Genomic DNA, 12,900 nt, shown 5'->3' on the forward strand with positions numbered 1-12,900 from the left:
TCCTACAACTTCAACCAAACATCATAGATGTTATTTTGGGAGCTTGTGAATCTTTCTAACAACTCATTTAGCGAAAGGAACCTACAGAAATATCACTTTCTTGCAACTTTATCATGAGCACATAACCCGAAATCGAAACAACCTAAGTTTTAAAAGAAATGGAAACATCGACTTTTCAAAGATAACAAAACAATCCCATGAGTTCAGCAAACTCATGGTTATAAATATGTAACACGTCTACAAATATAATCTTTAAAACTAACTACAAGAGTTCCTCTTTTAGCTTCAACTAACATCATAGATGATTAAGAGCTTTAGATTCTACTCTTTTTGATCGTTTTTCAAGGTATCTAAAGATGTTACTCGGCCCCCTTAGTCGACGCTAGAATGTAGGTGTAGAAAATCATACAACTACATCCAACAATCAATATGAAAACATAGTAAGGTGGGCAACTAAGAGACTCATATGAACACAAGATATACGTGGTTCGACATGATTACCTATATCCATGGGATGAACGGATGATCTTATTACTTTTCTCAAGTTTACAAGGAAGAAAGCTCTCAAAAATACTTAATTTCTCCTCTTACTTACTTACAAATTACTTGCCCTTCTCTCACTACAAGAGTCTATATTTATAGGCTGAAGTGTTCATACAACAAGGATTCAGTGTTAGTCACATCCCATCTATCTTGATGATCCTGTCAGAGGTTCACCCCGAGTCTTCTCCCGATGACTGATGATTAGCCCAGGAGTCTTCCGAGGGATGGATCTCCCGATATATCTCGCCTGGTTTGTTCATACTCGATCTTCCTTGATCCGATGTTTTTTGTTATACCCGATCCGAGCATCTTATCTTCTGTTCCCGGGCCCACCATGACTTGACTCTTCTGCTCATCGCCCGTGCCTTGTTAATGTAGTTATTGCTTTGACTCCCGATGTACGTCACTCGTCAGATCCGATTCAATGCTTTACACGTGCTTGCCTTATGTTCGTTTGGTAGATTTCTCTTTTAGCGCGCCTAGCGTATAGAAGGTGATTCGGTGCTTCATCTTGTGTCGTCTTTGGTGTGTCATTGCTCCAGATCATGCCACCTATCTTTGTTAACTATTTGCTACTACACCATGCTAGCCTGATTCGATGCTTCATCTAGTGTCGTCTTTGGCGTGTCACCGCTCCAGATCATGCCACCTATCTTTGTTAACTATTTGCTACTACACCGTGCTAGCCTACCAGCGAGCCTCATGAGGAATCAGCCAAGGAAGCCGAAACGGATAGGAGGCTAATTATGTCGCAAGGGGGACAAGCTAACTCTACCTTCCATGTGAAATTCTGCAATATTGCGCCACCTGGGACTCGAACCTGAAACCTTCTAAAACGCGCATGAAACCTTTGTAGAAGGGGATGACCAGCTGAGCTAGGTGGCGTTGTTTAAGAAGAAAAAAAAAATCTAGAGAACACGAGAATTAGTTCAGGGGAGTAGTGATTGACTAACGGCGACTTGGAGAGCATGAATACCGTAGTTGTTTGGCTGCACTTGGTTTTTCTTTTCTTCTTTCTTTGTTTCTTACGGGAAGGATTCCCACAGACAATAACGAACTGTACGTCAAATAGGTCAAAGTTTGCCCAAAATCAATGGGAAAATCGAGGTTAAAATAAGAAAACAAAAGGAAACGTTGACAATTCGCATTTAACCATAACTCTATCAAGTGTTTAAGACACTATGAGTCATTGATTTTAGATCAGATGTTGTTGTATCTAGCAATCTATCTAGTCCTACGATAAGAAACCATAAAACTTGTTACAAGAGAAACTCGATTTGATCCGAGAAGATTAGTAATGCACATGATCTGATGCTATCCAGGCACTATTAATTCCAGGTAATAAATTCACCAGTTTCCAAGACCATTACCATTAGGTGTTAATCTCCATTTACACACTATTTTAAACTCAAACACTTGTCAATATCAACGGTCTGTATTTCAGTTTCTCACTTTTGTATATAACAAACGAGACTATCATATAAATTGGTCGAGTTTTTAATCTCTAAATAAAAACGAAAAGCCTCGAACCTTCCAAATCTAAAAAAGCGATCCGAAGTCTTAATTTTCTCTATATTTCAATCTGATTTGAAGAGATTCACACACACGCATAACTTTATTTGCCGGGTTAATTGGATTCGCCAGTTTAAGGTGAATTTCTCCCACTTTAGATCTTGTCGTAATTTTATGTTGATTAGGGATTAATATGATGAATGCTTGCATTGGATCTGTATTTCTAGTTTTTAATTTTAAGTTTGCGTTAATTAGGGTTGCTAGGCTGATTTAAGCTTCGATTTTTTGTTTTAGTTGTTGAATTCTTAATGTTTTCGTTTCTTGAATTGTGCTGCTTTTGAATTTCTTCATTATTGGATTTAAAATTAGGGGTGTTAACGGTGGAAATTGTGTTTAGGATTATAGGGTTTGAGTTTAATCCTTTCTATCACATGCTATTGTTCACAAAGTGGTTTCTTTGCCTCTATTGAATTGGTGATTTTTTTATCTCCTGATTTCGTGTAAATTTGTGTTTCTGAGAATCTAGGGTTGCTGGTTATTTAACTGGACAAATAGAGGGTTTTGGAATGTGTTATAGATATGGTTCCAAATCAGATATTTAGGATTCCAATTCATAGAAGATTAGTGCAGGGAATAGGTTTCTTAAGTTTTTAATGATAATCGTATTACTATATGAAGTTTCGAATTTATTCTTTTTTTTTTCTCTTTGGTTTTGATCCTAGTTTTGTGTAGATGATGATTAGACTTTCTGAATTTCTAGGTTTTGAATATGGCCAGTGGGTTTGGGGACTCAAAGCCCCAAAGCCCTTCTTGCTCAGGAAATGGTAGCAATGATGCTGGTAGCTTTGAATGTAACATCTGTTTTGAACTAGCTCAAGACCCGATTGTGACTCTTTGTGGCCACCTCTTCTGTTGGCCATGTCTTTACAAATGGCTTCATATTCACTCTCATTCGCAAGAGTGTCCTGTTTGTAAGGCTCTTATACAAGAGGAGAAACTCGTTCCTTTATATGGTAGGGGGAAAACACCGACAGACCCAAGATCCAAGTCTATTCCTGGCGTTAATATTCCTAATCGTCCATCGGGTCAGAGACCCGAGACAGCCCCACCTCCAGATCCAAACCATTTTCATCAGCATGGGTTTGGTGGCTTCGCTGGTGGCTTCGCTGGTGGCTTTGCGCCAATGGCAACAGCTAGGTTTGGGAATTTTACGCTTTCTGCAGCTTTTGGTGGTTTAATTCCTTCATTATTTAATCTTCAAGTGCATGGATTTCCTGATACTACTATGTACGGGTCAACTGCTGGTTTTCCATATGGATATACTAATTCGTTTCATGGGGGGCATGCACATGGTTTCCCGCAGCCTACTCAAGGACAACAAGCAGATTCGTATCTGAAAATGCTTCTTTTGATGGTTGGTGTCTTTGTGATACTTGCTCTGGTTTATTCCTAAATGTAGAAGCTGAATTTATCTATGATGGTAATTCTCATCTGTTTTAAGTCATTAGGTCTATTTATTGTTCTTCTTAATGAGCGAAGAAATTGTTTATATAATACTTCACAATGTTTTATTTTCCCTGCAGTTCATGTAAACTGCAGTGTCACTCCCTATTTCTGAAAATGGTTTTCCTCTATTGTATATATTAGTTCCAGTGTTGGACATCTGAATGAACTAGTCATAAAATTGTCTCTGCCGGAATGCAACGTCAACTTGTACCCAAATGGATTCACGTGTTGATACATTTTAATTTGCCAAGTATGAACCTTACTTCCATACTGTGTAGTTATCAATCATCACAGTTGATGTTATTCCTCGATTTTGCTTTAATTCCTTTACCGTCTTCGCTGGTTGCTTTACTATTTTTTCTGGTTCCTTTATTATTTTTTGTTTTATGGTGGTATTTCCATCTTTTTTTTTGTTTGGAGTTAGGATTTGGCTATTCTATGAATTGTTTTACTAGGGTGTGTGAGGTTTGTTTATTATTCTGTACTCTTGAAATTTTATCCTAGTCAGGCATGTTCAGTAAACATTGTAGGCTGTGGCTTTTCACCAACTTATCCGGTATCAGTGTTGATCTTCTTAGCATAGGCGAAAGGGACTTGCAGTGATCCATTCCTAGGCGAAAGGGATTTGCAATGATTCATTCCTAAACTCAAGACCTCGTGCAAGTTACCCGAGAGTAATCATTTGATTATGTAATCCAGTACTGATAAAGATAAGCTTCTTTTTGGGTATGCTATGCGAATATTGAACTGTAATTTCGACCACTAGCTTTATGCACCACCCACTATTGTGCAGTTCTATTATTGCAGTAGATGATAGTATATCTGCTGGGTTCAGACTTCAGATATTTATTTCATGTGCTTGTTGCTCACCTGCTCTGATAAAAATTGTATAAGGAAGCTGTGGGGCTGTATAGTAACATCCAGTTGAGTGGAATCCATACCACTGGGTCCATTCCTATCAAATCTTCATTATCAGTCTATCCTTCCAGAGTTGCTGTCTGGTAAGGTGCTTTAGCTCTCTGGATTCAGAGATAGTTGCCTTGTGCAGGCCTCCTCTGTGGATCGATGATGATGATATGCAGGAGCAACCAAGTCAGAGCATCAAATCATAAGGAAGACAAACTTAACCATGTGAAGAAGTTGAAAGATAGGTTTGGCGAACATTATATGAAAAAATATTTCAAGTGCTTTCGCTTTCCAGAAGTGTACTTTTTGTGGGTTATTTGTTTTTGTTTTGACAGTACCCTCGCCCCCCATGGATAGGTCCCAGCCCTGCCCGCTATTCTCACAATAGTCTTCACCTTATCGCTATCCGGCTAGCCTCTCTTTCCGTGAAGCGGAGAGAACGGTAGGAAACCACCCTGTCAGAGCGGAAGTTCCCCGTGCTTTAAACATTCTCATGCACCCATTGAACTTTTATCAACAACTCTCAGGCACATCTCTTATATGATTTGTACTCTGTACGAGTGTATTCCATCCAAAACAAGTGTGGCTGCTGTCCAAGGTGGAAGTCGTTTTCCTTTGTTTCAATCAGCTTGCAAGTCGCAACACATGATTTCTATCATCAAGTATATGCTTGATGTCGAGATAACCAATCCTTTTTGACTTGAAAATACATACTAATAAATCAAGTATTAAGCACCCACTTAATAAATCTTAGTACTTGCTAATATTTGTGGTGTTTGTTTCCGAGTAGTTGTCAAACAAAAAGTTCAAATGATTCCGAGGATTCGTATTCTCGGTTCAAGAAGCTTGAGTTTTGTCTGACTATTATTTACTGGAATCTGTAAAATCCCCACAACCACTTGGTAAGTTCGTAAAAATATTGGGTAGTTTGAAAGAGATCGTCGACATCATAATTCCTATCGGCAGCAGCAAAAGGAAAGAGGTGGTCCATGAAATTGAGGGGCGAGTGGTGGTCGACCAATATTGATCTTTTCATAGTGTTGGCAAGTTACAGAACTTGTGACGTGATAGTGAGCCAGTCATAATATTTGCAATTTTATAAAGGGGACCGTACTTCGATATGAATCTACGTTCAAGGGACGGTTTGTTTGATACATGCAGCATGTGGTGTGGGGGTGCAAAGTAGAAGGAAATTAGAAATGGATTACTTAAAATGTTTGCGTTTTGCGTCTTATTTCTCCATAGCATTTCTTAGGGTCAGGTTGATTTGATGATTTTATTTCATGTCTTACGTTATAGCGATTTCTCATCTCAAGATGTGAACTACTCTTTTACAAGAGAATGACAGTATCCATATTATCTTTGTAGGAAGCCAATCTTCGTTATGTCGTTGGCTAAGCGTCCTTTAGTAAGTGCAAGAATGTGTGCCTGGGGCACTGATATCTCTATTGGTCTAGCTCTCTAATCTTTCAACGCCAAAGGCTTCAAAGTTCAGACCCGATTCACCCAAATTCCTAGTTCGTGCGGAATATACAAGCATACAGAATTTCTCAAGCTCCACTGATCTATGTTGAAACAGCACAATAGGTTAGGTAGGACAAATGATATAAATTATATAACATGTCACCATTAGTCTGGGAAGTAGTACAGTGGTCTGGAGAGTGAAGACAATACCAACTCTATAATTAGAGATGGTGGCAACTGGCACAGTGGTGCTTACATGGAATCCTAATAATCTTCTGCGATGATACACATCGAAGGTGTGTCCCGCGATCTGCACTGTGAAGAAATTCAAGGGTTGTTAGGACAGTCCTTGGGGAGATATTCAGGAGGGGGATAAAAGGCGGGGTTTACTATCTCTCACACCAAAATCACGGTGCACATCACGGTGCTCCTTTTCGGCACACCAAACATTTTCGAATAATCTCTATATTTTTTCTATAGTAACACCTCCCGGTAGAATGCAGTAAAATCCAAATCATATAGGGACAAAACCCGAATGCACTTTCCTTATAAAATGGTCCAAATCAGATTTACGGCAGACATCATCCATACTCATCTATCCCATCTAACGGTTATGAATGGTTATTTTTAACTGATCGACGGTTCATATTCCTTCCAAACTGCCTCTCAGTGCAAGAGATAAATCTCGGCCGAGAATTAACCCACCTCCAACGCCCCATCCGACGTATGTGAGTAATGCAAAACGGCTTGAGGCGCATATCAGGGTCTTTCAGTGGGAATCAATGAAAAACGCATCAATGGGAATCAATGTCTCCCTAATTGTCATTTATAGATCAAGAAGAAACGCATCGAAGGAACTCAATGTTGTTCCTTCAAAGATGAATCTAAATTATAAAACCACACACAGACAATCTCAATCCTAAAACCAGGTATGACTTTCTCTCTTTCTCTTTTGGGTGTCTGAAATTAGGTTTATTATGTCACTTTGATTTGGTTGCTACAATTTTATTCTGAATATGGATTTAATTTGAAAAAAAATTATGCATTAATGGATGGATAATTTTTGTCTTCAAATTTCAGCGGAGTCAGTTTTTGAAGTTTTTAGGGTTTCTTTGTAGTCCATTATCTGGGCTTATGGAAGCTGCTACTGTTGTTCTTTCTGATGGGGAGTAAGTATTTCTACTGTTTGATTTCTTTTATTTCTTATCCGGATGACATTCAACCTAGGCATGACAATATTGGAATCATCCTTCTTCTTGATGTGAATATTTGGGACTACTCTATTGCAGTGCCCGTGTCTTGCATACCGTCGATGTCATCATGTGGTGAGACTACTCTATTACCTACTGAAAGTTTTTTCTTCGTTGTAAGTCACTCTTCATTAATCTAACCATCCATGGCAAAGTAAGTCTAACCATTAGTAGTTACTCTTTTGATTCATGGATTAGGATCTCAATGCATTATGACCATTGCCCAATGTTTTATGGGTTTTTTTTCCTTTGAAATCGTCTGTTCCTGTTACTCTACTCACTTCTAGGTTTACTGCTGTTGCCATTTTGCATATATCCAGGTCTGCCGTCTGCTTGGTACATGATATTCGTAATTATCTGTTTGCCTAAAGTTGTTAGGGTTTCTTTGTAGTCCATTATCTGGGCTTATGGAAGCTGCTACTGTTGTTCTTTCTAATGGGGGAGTAAGTATTTCTACTGTTTGATTTCTTTTATTTCTTATCCGGATGACATTCAACCTAGGCATGACAATACTGGAATCATCCTTCTTCTTGATGTGAATATTTGGGACTACTCTATTGCAGTGCCCGTGTCTTGCATACCGTCGATGTCATCATGTGGTGAGACTACTCTATTACCTACTGAAAGCTTTTTCTTCGTTGTAAGTCACTCTTCATTCATCTAACCATCCATGGCAAAGTAAGTCTAACCATTAGTAGTTACTCTTTTGATTCATGGATTAGGATCTCAATGCATTATGACCATTGCCCAATGTTTTATGGGTTTTTTTTCCTTTGAAACCGTCTGTTCCTCTTACTCTACGCACTTCTAGGTTTACTGTTGTTGCCATTTTGCATATATCCAGGTCTGCCGTCTGCTTGGTACATGATATTCGTAATTATCTGTTTGCCTAAAGTTTTGCAAGATTTTTGGAAAGCATATATAGGTATACTATCAGTCAAGGAGCATTTTTATATGAGGCATTACTTAATGAAGTTATCTATTATTCGACATCTTTCATTCGGTAGTGCACCAACGAAACCTTTTAGAATTCTAGCTTTCTCCGCTTCATTGGAGGTCACCTCGCATTTTTCTCCATTTTAAAAATAAGGTTTTATGTCGTACTGGCGACCGTCCATTTCACTCCATGTTAAAAGAAAAAGGTTTTATGTCTTTTTATGTTTTCTTCCTATCTTTAAATCAAATTATTGTTTGGTATACAGTGGGACGGGTTTCGATGAACCTGACGACAGATTCTCAATGCACCCTTACATTTGCTTTCAGGTAGTGCTTACTTGCTGCCTGTGGCATTAGTTTGGGCTCGAATAATTCTTCGCCATTTTTTAAATCTAAAAATATTGATTGCAATGGATTTCTCCTGAATAATTCCACATTTTATTAGATTTCAGGGTAAGTAAAGCTGGGGGTTTTCTGAGAAAATTGAATCTAGTGAATCCTATTTGTGAGATATAATCCATTTTTAATTCATTTTGGTCTGCAGTTTATGTCCTAACTTCTTATTTATGTTATTCGGATGAATTTTTCTAAGGTACAATAGTCATATGGGTCTCAATTAAGTAGAGCAGCCAAGTCAAAAATCCTTTGAAACGGACCATCATGATAATGATTTAAGCGTTCAGTAGAAATTGTTGTATTTGGAGTCAATGTATACTTACCCTTATGTATAAATGTTACTCTATTAGAGTATTAGGTTTCAATAGCCAATCATTTTACCTGCCAAGGGTCATGAACAGGTAATGTTGACTGAGAACCCTTATTTTAATATTATTAGTAGTTTGTAGTCCCTCCGCGAGGAATCATATATTTGGGAGTACACTATGAGATAGTGCAACATACAAATGGCTCACCTGTAAGTGAGCATCCTAGCCCTCATTTTACATGGTTTGTGTTTTAGTAGAAATCATATCATTGAGATAGTTCTGAAACTTTGCAGAGTTTTGAAAGAGTCATAGTTGATGAACTCTTAACGTGAATTTCTAGCTCTTCCTATTGTAGAAAGTTAATTTCTGTAACGAATTTGCTCTCAAGTAATTTTCTTACATTTTTTCTCTTATTCTGCAGGTAAACAACAACTTACTTTCAGTTGGCAATGGGTCTTAGTTTAATATTTGCAAAACGGTCTCATGGTCTGGCAAGATTTTTTGACATCAAAAAGCCCCATTTGATTCTTTAAATTTGTTTTGTTTCATTTAGGATATGTGGTTAAATCTACTTCACGGATGCTTCTACTTATAATTATTCTGACTGATGTTATTTTTCAATTTCATAGCGAGCTTAACCAAAGCATAATAGATCCTTAAATCCTAATGTCTAAAAGTGATTCATCCTTTCTGCAGCATCCGCTTTACCTTTTTGTTAACAGTGTTCAGCTTTTATGGAACCTTTTGAATGCAGATGTGGTGGTTTTTATAAAACCAACACCAACATCCAGCTTCTTCATAATCCCGGTGGGTATCTTTGTTGAATGCGTGAACTCGCAACATACATTGTCGTCCTTTGACATCGTTATGTTTGAATGGTTACCTCCACTGCAGTCTCTTACATGTACGCATAACCATACTCTGAATTTCTGTGTTAGGGGGTCCACATTGAAGATTTCCCTCTGGGTTCTGCTGCTAAACAGGTTGGTAATGATGCAATCGAGGCCGACTCCAGTGTAGGCCCCATAATGGTAGTTGTATCCACTTTTGTGAATAACTATCAAGGTATCCCCTGTCGATCAAAGTTTGCACATTCTATAATGTAGTATAACATGGCAACGATTATGACCAACGCGGAATGCCGTTATTACAGGGAAATATCCTCCGGAAGTGATACCAAAGTGTACCCCTATATACAAATACCAGCTGTTGTAAGGTTAGTATTTACATTTTTTTATTATTCTTTGTATCTGATTTGTTATGCCAGTGTTTGAGGTCGTGGTTGTATATCAACTAACATTGAGGAAATCCTTTTCTCATTGTAATTTGTTGAATACTTATTAGTAAAATGTACGATTTTTAGAATGTTGGTTTGTCTACAATGTGATGAATGTTGACACTCTGTAATGTAGTACTCTCAACTAAAGATGCTCCTGAAAGGCTTAAATTTGCATGCTAATGCTAAATACCCAGTGTTTGATGTGTTTACCCTGTCTAGAACAAAAATATCATTGTAGGCTATTATACATGTGTTTCATATATAACGACAATTCCATCAAATAGATATTTTTAATTAAAATGGAACACCAGGCTTTGATGGGTATTAAACTTTCCTATCTCACTGTTTGGAACTGTACCCCCAGTTTAAAGATTATTATTTTGTTGTTGCTTCAATTAATTTGTGATTGTGTTGTAGATAAAGAATTAATCATTAATGCCTCTCAACAGGTGTACGAACAGCTATACCCTGTCAGTGATGAATTCGGATCCCAGGGAGATGAAGGTGAGATTGATCGGTAATTAATTGAGCGTCGCTCTATATTTTTTAAAGAATCTGAAAAATGGATTAGATATAGCTTTTAATAGTTATAGTTTCGTAGACAAAAATGGAGTTAGTTGCTGTGGAATTTGCATTTGAATTTACATTTAAAAAATCATTTGCATTGGATTTCTTTTTTATAAAGTATTGTCCTTAATGGTACTCAGTAAGTTTGTCGCAATGGTTCGGCGACCTTGACTTACTTATTTTAAATTTTAATTCTCTGCATATGAACTTTACCTAATTCTGTGTCAATGTATGGTATCACCATGCCCTCAATGATTTCCTATAGGTGCATTTCGAAATACTAGCTAATATGTACCTTGCTTTTAATAGGATGCCCAAGAGACAGGTAGACCAATCTTTGCCTGTATGAGTGTGAATCTTCAGGATGTCGTCATGTCAACCAACAATTACACTTCCGTTCTCGACTCAATTTGGAAATCATTGAGTAGTTCCAGTATTTAATTTTTTGTGATACTAAGAGTAGCTCCAGTATTTTTTAAGCCTTTTACGGTTTGTTGGGTTGCTCAATTGGGGATACCCATATCATGCAGGAGAAAGCAGTGGCGACAATCCAAGTTGGATTTGTACCGATTATAAATAGCAAAGCTGACTTTTGGATCACGCTCGAATCCTACAATCTCAAGCCACTGTTGAAACCTAGCTTTTCACAGTTACCACTATCCGCCCCATCTTGATGCTCAGGCTGAAAACGACACCACACGGGTACTGAACTGCAAGGGTACTGAACTGTAGGTTTGTGCAAGAGTTTAAGAAGAGGACTGTGCTCCAAACAGATTTTACTCTGATAGTAACTACTAGGGAGAGGCACATAAGAAGGGCTTCAATCGTTGTGTAATTAGGACATCAGTATAAATTGAGAGAAAGTTAATCTGTGGATAGGTGTATTATGAATTTTTCGGAGTGGGTCATTCTGATGAAAAGCCAAAAATATTTGGCATCCTACAAGATTTACGATTAGTTGCATGCAGTAGCCAATGCTGTCAAGTTCAATAAAACATAGTTTTCTTTTCCTTTTCTTTTGGCTCATTTGCCATTCGTATTTTTCAGGTTTGCGGTATTGAATTAGTATGTGTGTTTGACAAATGTGTCGGTCTGTCTAATGGGTCGTTATTTCGATGGGTCGTTATTTCGTGGGAAATTGGAGATGATTGTAGTCGAATTAGATGAGCTATGCTGTCTTCCATTGAATTATTTGTCTTATCGTTTTTTTTTTGTTACTAACCTCATCCATCGTGTAAATAATAAAAAAAAATAAAAAGAATCAGTATTATGAACTGAACTCGAGCGGTGGTCAACGAGAAAAACCTTGAATTGATTATTAATTTATCTTTGAATGTTTTTGTAAATTCTGAAGGTTGATTGAGTAGGTGATGCTGTAAGCGCCCACTTGGGATTAAGAAGCACATCAGAGATAGAGTGGGTTTTTTGTTCGCACAATGCCACTCTGTTGAACCGTTTTATGCGCTTAGGTTAAAAACTTCGAATTAATACCCATTACCAAAATATATTTCAATCTCAGCAACAAAGAATTGTCTCAGCTGAAAATGTGCAATTCAATCAAATTTCTCAGGAGATGTGTACCTGGTTGGAGAGATATCGAAGAAGAGGAATGCATTGGAGCTATTAAATTGTTGGGTCAATATAAGGCACCTGATCCAGATGAATTTTCCATCAAATTTTATTTTCTTTGTTGGGATATTCTTAAAAGTGATTTTCTCAACATTTTTAAAGAACTTCAAGATAAATATTTTTCTTGACTGGAAATTAAAGAATACATTTATTGGATTCCTAAAAAAGATTGTATTGAGGAGATTAAAGACTTAAGGCCAATAAATCTTATTCATGCGGCATGCAAGATTATTTCTAAAATTTTGGCAGAGAGGTTTAAGCTATGTCTTCCTACAATCATTTCTGAGCATCAAACTGCATTTGTGAAGAAAAGACAGATTCTTAATGGTGTCTTAATAACTAATGAGCTTATTGACTCAAGAACAAGGAGTGGAAAATCAGGTCTTTTATGTAAGGTGGATTTTGAGAAAGCTTTTGATTATATTAATTGGAATTTTCTAGATGAAATATTTCAATTAATAGGTTTTGGTGAAAAATGGAGGAGTTGGATCAAATGTTGTGTTGAATTTGTTAGATATTCTGTCTTAATCAATGGAAGTGCAGTTGGTTACTTCAAAAGCAACAAAGGAATCAGGCAGGGTGATCCTTTATCACCATTCCTCTT

General features: G+C 37.4%; 2 protein-coding genes across 21 annotated transcripts; both read left to right on the plus strand.

The window, feature by feature from the left end:
- Window positions 1-2,036: 2,036 nt before the first annotated feature.
- Window positions 2,037-3,827, plus strand: LOC113357095 (E3 ubiquitin-protein ligase RNF185-like). The gene is made up of 2 exons (XM_026600365.1): window positions 2,037-2,193; window positions 2,816-3,827. Exon 2 carries the CDS (start codon window positions 2,825-2,827, stop codon window positions 3,506-3,508), a length of 684 nt encoding a protein of 227 aa, XP_026456150.1. The 5' UTR covers window positions 2,037-2,193; window positions 2,816-2,824; the 3' UTR covers window positions 3,509-3,827.
- A 2,795-nt stretch (window positions 3,828-6,622) lies between these two features.
- Window positions 6,623-11,681, plus strand: LOC113357096. 20 transcript variants are annotated; one of them, XR_003363443.1, is made up of 10 exons: window positions 6,623-6,860; window positions 7,012-7,100; window positions 7,221-7,624; window positions 7,745-8,106; window positions 8,384-8,444; window positions 9,518-9,628; window positions 9,760-9,886; window positions 9,975-10,037; window positions 10,550-10,604; window positions 11,198-11,681. XR_003363443.1 is itself a non-coding variant. In XM_026600368.1 (10 exons), exons 3-8 carry the CDS (start codon window positions 7,589-7,591, stop codon window positions 10,034-10,036), a joined length of 474 nt encoding a protein of 157 aa, XP_026456153.1. In that variant the 5' UTR covers window positions 6,627-6,860; window positions 7,012-7,100; window positions 7,221-7,588; the 3' UTR covers window position 10,037; window positions 10,550-10,617; window positions 11,198-11,681. The 20 variants fall into 20 exon arrangements, 3 of the variants coding, with proteins under 3 accessions (XP_026456153.1, XP_026456151.1, XP_026456154.1); XR_003363446.1 differs by having other exon boundaries at window positions 7,745-7,780; XR_003363440.1 differs by having other exon boundaries at window positions 6,625-6,860; window positions 7,745-7,821; window positions 8,026-8,106; window positions 8,384-9,628.
- Window positions 11,682-12,900: the final 1,219 nt, after the last annotated feature.

Source organism: Papaver somniferum, chromosome 3 (assembly GCF_003573695.1).
Source record: "Papaver somniferum cultivar HN1 chromosome 3, ASM357369v1, whole genome shotgun sequence".
NCBI lineage: Eukaryota > Viridiplantae > Streptophyta > Magnoliopsida > Ranunculales > Papaveraceae > Papaver > Papaver somniferum.